This window comes from Propithecus coquereli, unplaced genomic scaffold, assembly GCF_000956105.1.
Source record: "Propithecus coquereli isolate 6110/MARCELLA unplaced genomic scaffold, Pcoq_1.0 Scaffold1, whole genome shotgun sequence".
Classification (NCBI taxonomy): domain Eukaryota; kingdom Metazoa; phylum Chordata; class Mammalia; order Primates; family Indriidae; genus Propithecus; species Propithecus coquereli.
This window is the reverse complement of record NW_012133857.1, coordinates 1,132,221-1,138,220: the sequence shown is the minus strand read 5'-3', so window position 1 is coordinate 1,138,220 and position 6,000 is coordinate 1,132,221. Positions and strand designations below refer to the sequence as shown.

Genomic DNA, 6,000 nt, shown 5'->3' with positions numbered 1-6,000 from the left:
TTTTTTTTTAGTAGAGACGGGGTCTCGCTCTTGCTCAGGCTGGTCTCGAACTCCTGAGCTCAAACAATCCGCCTGCCTCAGCCTCCCAGAGTGCTAGGATTACAGGCGTGAGCCACCATGCCTGGCCGATTTGATATTTTCAATGCATTCCAGCTTTTATTCTTTTTGATGCTTAAATTGTCCCACCTTTTGCTAATGTGAACCTCTTCAGGTTGATTACTAAGTATTTTTGATGAGTCTAATTGTTTTGCTAGCTTCTGTGCTTTCTGCTAGAAGACGTTCCAGTCTCATCTTGTGCATTTTCTGCCCCGTACTTGGAATCAGCCGTTTGTCCAAGGAGCCCTCGTTGTCTTTTAGTGGAGCAGTGTGGGTGCTTATTGCCACCGTTTGGTCACTATTTATAGGACTTTTCAGTGGATATATCTGGGAAATATGTGTGTGGGGATTTTTTGTTTGTTTTTTAACAATAAAATATATTATTAGTTCATGCTGATAGTTCCAATTCATATTCAATGTGTTAGTGTTTTTACTTAACATCTTCTGTCTTACATCTGTATCTACTTTTTCCCACACTACAAATCCTAGTTTCAAAGTCACTGGGGAATGATAGTAATTATGGTGTATTCTATTCTTATTGCTTTATCCCACATTACTGAGAATAGCAATACCAATGCTAACACCAACGATGTAATTACTGAAAATAGTTAAAAGTTTGTTATTTTGGTTTCTTTGGCTGTTATTTTTGCCACTAGGCTGTGTATAGCTAAACTACTGTTTTTAGAAGCTACTTCACATAGTTTCTCTGTGCTTATGCTGCTAACTGGATATACAGTTAGGTTCACTGCATTTTATTTTCAGCATTTAGGAATTACTTTTTAAATTTTTTATTTTTAATTATGGTTAAAAAAAATATACCACAAAATTTACCATCTTAACCATTTTAAAGTGTGCAATTCAGTAGTGTTAAATATATTCACATTGTTGTGCATCAGATCTCCAGAAAGTTTTCATCTTATAAAACTTAAACTTTATACCCATTAAACAATTGTTCATTTCTTTTTGCCCCCAGCCCTTGGCAACCACCATTCTACTTTCTGTTTCTATGAATTCAACTACTCCGTGTACCTCATATAAGTAGAGTCATATAACATGTTTTTTTGTGACTGGCTTATTTCATTTAGCATAATGTCTTTAAGCCTTGTCCATGTTGTACCATATGACAAGAGTTCCTTACTTTTTAAGGCTGAGCAATATTCCACTATATATGTACTACATTTGGTTTATCCATTCATCTGTTGATGGCTACTTGGGTTGTTTCCACTAGGAAGTGCTTTTTAAACTTAATTTTATTTTACAATTCTGTAAAATGGTTGCATAGATCTTAAGTCAGATTAACAAAGATATTTGAAGAAGTTAATCTATCTCTGTCATTCATCTGTATTTCCTAGTTCCTTTAGGGAATTTTTAAATTTAATTGTTTCTCTATTTTTTAATCTAAGAAGATATATTAGCCATTTTTAATCTAATGTGACCATTCAAAATATATATACAAATATATGTATTTATAACCCTCCTTTCTTAGAAAAATGGTAGCATACTATAAATGCTATTCTGCACCTTGATTTTTATCACCTTGTGAATGTAATATAGAGAAACCTTCCTTAATCTTTTTCACCGCTGCATAGCTATTTTCATTGTGTGGATGTGCTACACTTTATTCTACCACTTCCCTATTAATAGCCATTAAAGTTGTTTGTGTGTTTTGCTGTTAAAAAATAGTCCTGCAAAAATAACATACTGCTTAGGACTTTTTTTATTTTTGCCAATGTATCTATGATGAAGAGTCATTCTTAAGTATGGGGTTTCTGGATCGAAAGATACGTAGTTTTGCAAGATACTGTCAAATTCCCCTTTGTAAGCATTAAACCATTTGCATTCCCACCAAAATGTATGAGAGGGCCTGTTTCCTTCCCCATAGTTCTTTCCCGGAATATATTGTCAAACATTTGAACTTCTACTAGTGTTTTGGTGACACATATGGTTTTAGTTTGCATTTCTCTTAGTATGAGCATCTTTTCATATCCAGAGCTATTTCTATTTATTTTTCTATAAACTGTCCAATTCTTTTGCATGTTTTTCTGTTCAGTTAATACTTTTTTCTTTCTAATTTTAGAGGTTCTCTATATGGGGAGATAGTCACCCTTTGTCTTGATATAAATTATAACTTTTTTTTGCACTTTGTCATTTATCTTTTGCCATTCAAAAGTTTTAATTTTTATGTAGTCTAATTTATTGTTCCTTTCTCCTTATCACTTGTGGATTTTTTTTTTTTTTTTTTTTTTGAGACAGAGTCTCACTGTGTTGCCCGGGCTAGAGTGCCGTGGCGTCATCCTAGCCCAAACTCCTGGGCTCAAGCGATCCTCCTGCCTCAGCCTCCCGAGTAGCTGGGACTACAGGCATGCGCCACCATGCCCGGCTAATTTTTTCTATATATTTTTAGTTGTCCAATTTCTTTCTAATTTTAGTAGAGACGGGGTCTCGCTTTTGCTCAGGCTGGTTTCGAACTCCTGAGCTCAAACAATCCGCCCGCCTCGGCCTCCCAGAGAGCTAGGATTACAGGCGTGAGCCACTGTGCCCGGCCCACTTGTGGATTTTTGAGGTGTTTTTTAGTTTAAAGTTTTCCCCACTCCTTGGTTATTTTTCTTTCAGTGTCTGTATAGTTTGTTCTGCTTTCCCTTGTCTTCCCTTCCCAATTCCCCCTTCCATTCCCTGCCTTTTATCATGTACACTTCTCATCCATTTGGAATTTTGTCCTGGTGTATAGTCTAAGGTATGGTTCCAATTTTATCTTTTTCCAAATGGATATCCAGTTATCCCAACATCACTAATTTCAAAGTCTATCTTCTCATTGATTTGAGATGCTCTTTTGTTATTGGTGTTTAATATATTTGTATATCTAATTGGATCTATTTCTGGATTTTCTATTCTGCTCCATTGATCTATATTCATGTGCCATTATAACATTGTTTTAATTATAGAGGCTTTATAATATGTCTTAATATCTAATAAGGCTACCTTCTTTTTCAGTATGTTTTTTTTCTGGCTAGTTTTTCTTTCAAATAAACTTTGTAATCAATTTTTCTTGCTCTGATGAGAAAAAATTTGATGGTATTTTTATAGATTAATTTACGGAGAACTGGCATTTTTATGATGTTGAGGCTTTTTATCCAAGAAGATGGTATGCCTTTCCATTTGTTAATCCTGCTTCTCTTTCGTGAATGTTTTATATAATTTCTCTCATATAGGTTTTTGATTTATCTTGTAAGTTTATATGTGTGTTTTATTTGATATTGATTTTGATACTGTGTTTATTATTCTTTTGGATTTTGTTTGTTATCTATGAAGGTTACTGAATTTTATGTTAATTCTATTACCTGTTACTATACTAAATTATCTTATTGTTTATAGTAATTTTGCCATTGATTAGTTTGGGTTTTGTAGAGATATAATTATATGAGATGAAAATTTAAAATTTTCTGAACCTTTCCATAGAGTAGTACACAGTTTTTCTAGGTTACTAGGAATCAGCAGTTTGGACATGTTTTTAAGGTCATACTTAGCCTTGATGTTGTATATGTTTGCACTGGTTGTGTGTGCCGTGACCTGTGTAAATGATATTATTTGTTTAATAACAGGAGTTAGAAAGGCAGAAACATATGTGTAGCGTGTTGCAACATAAGATGGATGAACTTAAAGAAGGTCTTCGGCAAAGAGACGAACTTATTGAGGTATGTACATGAAATGTGGAAATACTTAACTCTGAACGAAAACGAGTTGGATGGGATGAGGGTATGTGTGTCGGGGGAAGAAAGTTAAAATGCTACAAAGAGTTTACTTGTTTCTTTATATTTAGTTGTACTCTAACATTTTACAAACATGAAACGTAAAGGCAAGCTTAAAAATTAATACTATGAACCCTATAAACATTCCCCCTTTTAATAGCAGAAGTTTTTGTAATTGTCTTTATTCCTAAGCACACTGTTTTCTAACGACATCTTAGGAAATGGGCAGAAGGAAAAATTATAGAGTAACGTTATTCTTTGGAACCTAGTGAATGCCATCTTTTGGGGCATCGTTCTTGGGGAATAAGTAGTTTGATCTTCGCTCAAGTAGATACGTTTCTGAGGTGGCTCAACGAAAAAGAAGAAATTGTCAGGATGCCTCATTTACAAAAAGGTGAAGGTTGGCTAGTGAAGAGGTTCAAGTTTTTGCTCTGGCAGTGAAGGAACTCCGCGTGCCACATTGTTGGCAACATCTTAGGAGTGGGAGGGATCATAGTCTACTAAGAACTTTTTGAAAGCATTTATCATCCTTGGGGACCTACTACCTTGCTTTCATCTTTATTATTCTTTCCCCTACTGCCTCCTGCTTCCATGGTTTCAGGTATTCATCTCTGTTATTCTTTAAATGTGGTTTTCCCTCTTGAGGTGGTGGTTTTTCATAAATATGGAACTAAGTTTGAGGGGGATCCTGCCTCTGTCTAGGTGTGGTTATCAAGGGCGTCTAATTCTAATTTAGCATTAGGTATCAGGAAGGCTAGCTGTTAATGATACCGGGGGGATACCAACTTAACCAAATTCATCCACATTCCTGGCTACTCAGACCTCAGCCTCTCTTTTTCCTCTCCCTCTTTCCCTCTTTCCCCTCAGACCTGCCTCACTTAATCTCTCTCCCTGTAAGTGACTTAAAAAAACATTTAATAGAGGAAAAGAAATGACTATTTCTCAGTTTGAGGATTAGTGTTATTTTTCATCATTCTTAAGAATAATTGAACATACTCAGAATTTGTGGATTTTAAATACAGGTACAGATAACCCTTTGGATCTACCAGATTACATGTGATGTTAATTTTCTTAGTTTTTCTCTATATATGGTAGGAACCATATTATCCAAATTGTGTATCCTACTGGTATTTAAAAATAATGTGAAATCCTTTCTCTTATTGTCCTTTTATAATTTTATGTCAATAGGCCAACCACTTATTTCTTTTTCTAGTTTAGATATATACTTTCCCCCTTTAAGTTTCAAAAGAATAATAAAACTGCTTAAGGCCTGCTTCTTAGAGTCAGGAGCTTCAATTAGGATTGGTTAACTGTGAATAGTTTTTTATTGTAATTGCATTTAAAAAGAATTATAATGCTTGATTTCTATAATTTGTCACTGTGGCTTCTCTAAAAGCCCAGGATGCTGGCTACACAAACTTTAAAAACTTTAGTTTTAGGTATTTTTTATTTTATTTTTTGATTTTTGAGACAGAGTCTCACTGTCACCTGGGCCAGAATATAGTTGCGTCATTATAGCTCACTGTAACCTCAAACTCCTGGGCTCAGGTGATCCTCCTGCCTCAGCCTCCTGAATAGCTGGGACTACAGATGTAGGCCACGATGCCCAGCTAAATTTTGTAGTTTTTATAGAGATAGGGTCTCTCTATGTTGCCCAGGTTTGGATGTGTTTTGTGTTTAGAATTAACATCTTTTATTTATTTATTTATTTTTTATTTCAGCATATTATGGGGGTACAGATGTTTAGGTTATGTATGTTGCCCTTGCCTCCCCATTCCTCCCCAAGTCCGAGTTTCAAGTGTGCCCATCCCTTGGATGGTGTGCATTGCACTCTTTGTGTATGTAAATACCAATCCTCTCCTCCTCCCTCCCCCCTGCCCGACATCCAATAGATGTTATTCTTATATGTACACTTATGTGTTGATCAGTTAATACCAATTTGATGGTGAGTACATGTGGTGCTTGTTTTTCCATTCTTGGGACACTTCACTTAGTAGAATGCGTTCCAACTCTATCCAGGAGTATACAAGAGGTGCTATATCACCATTGTTTCTTAAAGTTGAATAGTACTCCATGGTATACATATACCACGTAGAATTAACATCTTTTAGATGTTAGCATCTGTGGTTATACATAACTGTAAAACCTCAAATATGAT

At 35.2% G+C, this 6,000-nt stretch overlaps 1 protein-coding gene across 1 annotated transcript in view; it reads left to right on the top strand.

The window, feature by feature from the left end:
* LRRFIP2 (leucine rich repeat (in FLII) interacting protein 2) overlaps window positions 1-6,000 on the top strand; it is a 141,483-nt gene that overhangs the window by 120,788 nt on the left and 14,695 nt on the right. The window contains exon 19 of the mRNA XM_012644063.1: window positions 3,696-3,788. Coding sequence (XP_012499517.1) covers window positions 3,696-3,788 — 93 coding nt within the window. The remainder of the gene's footprint in view (window positions 1-3,695; window positions 3,789-6,000) is intronic.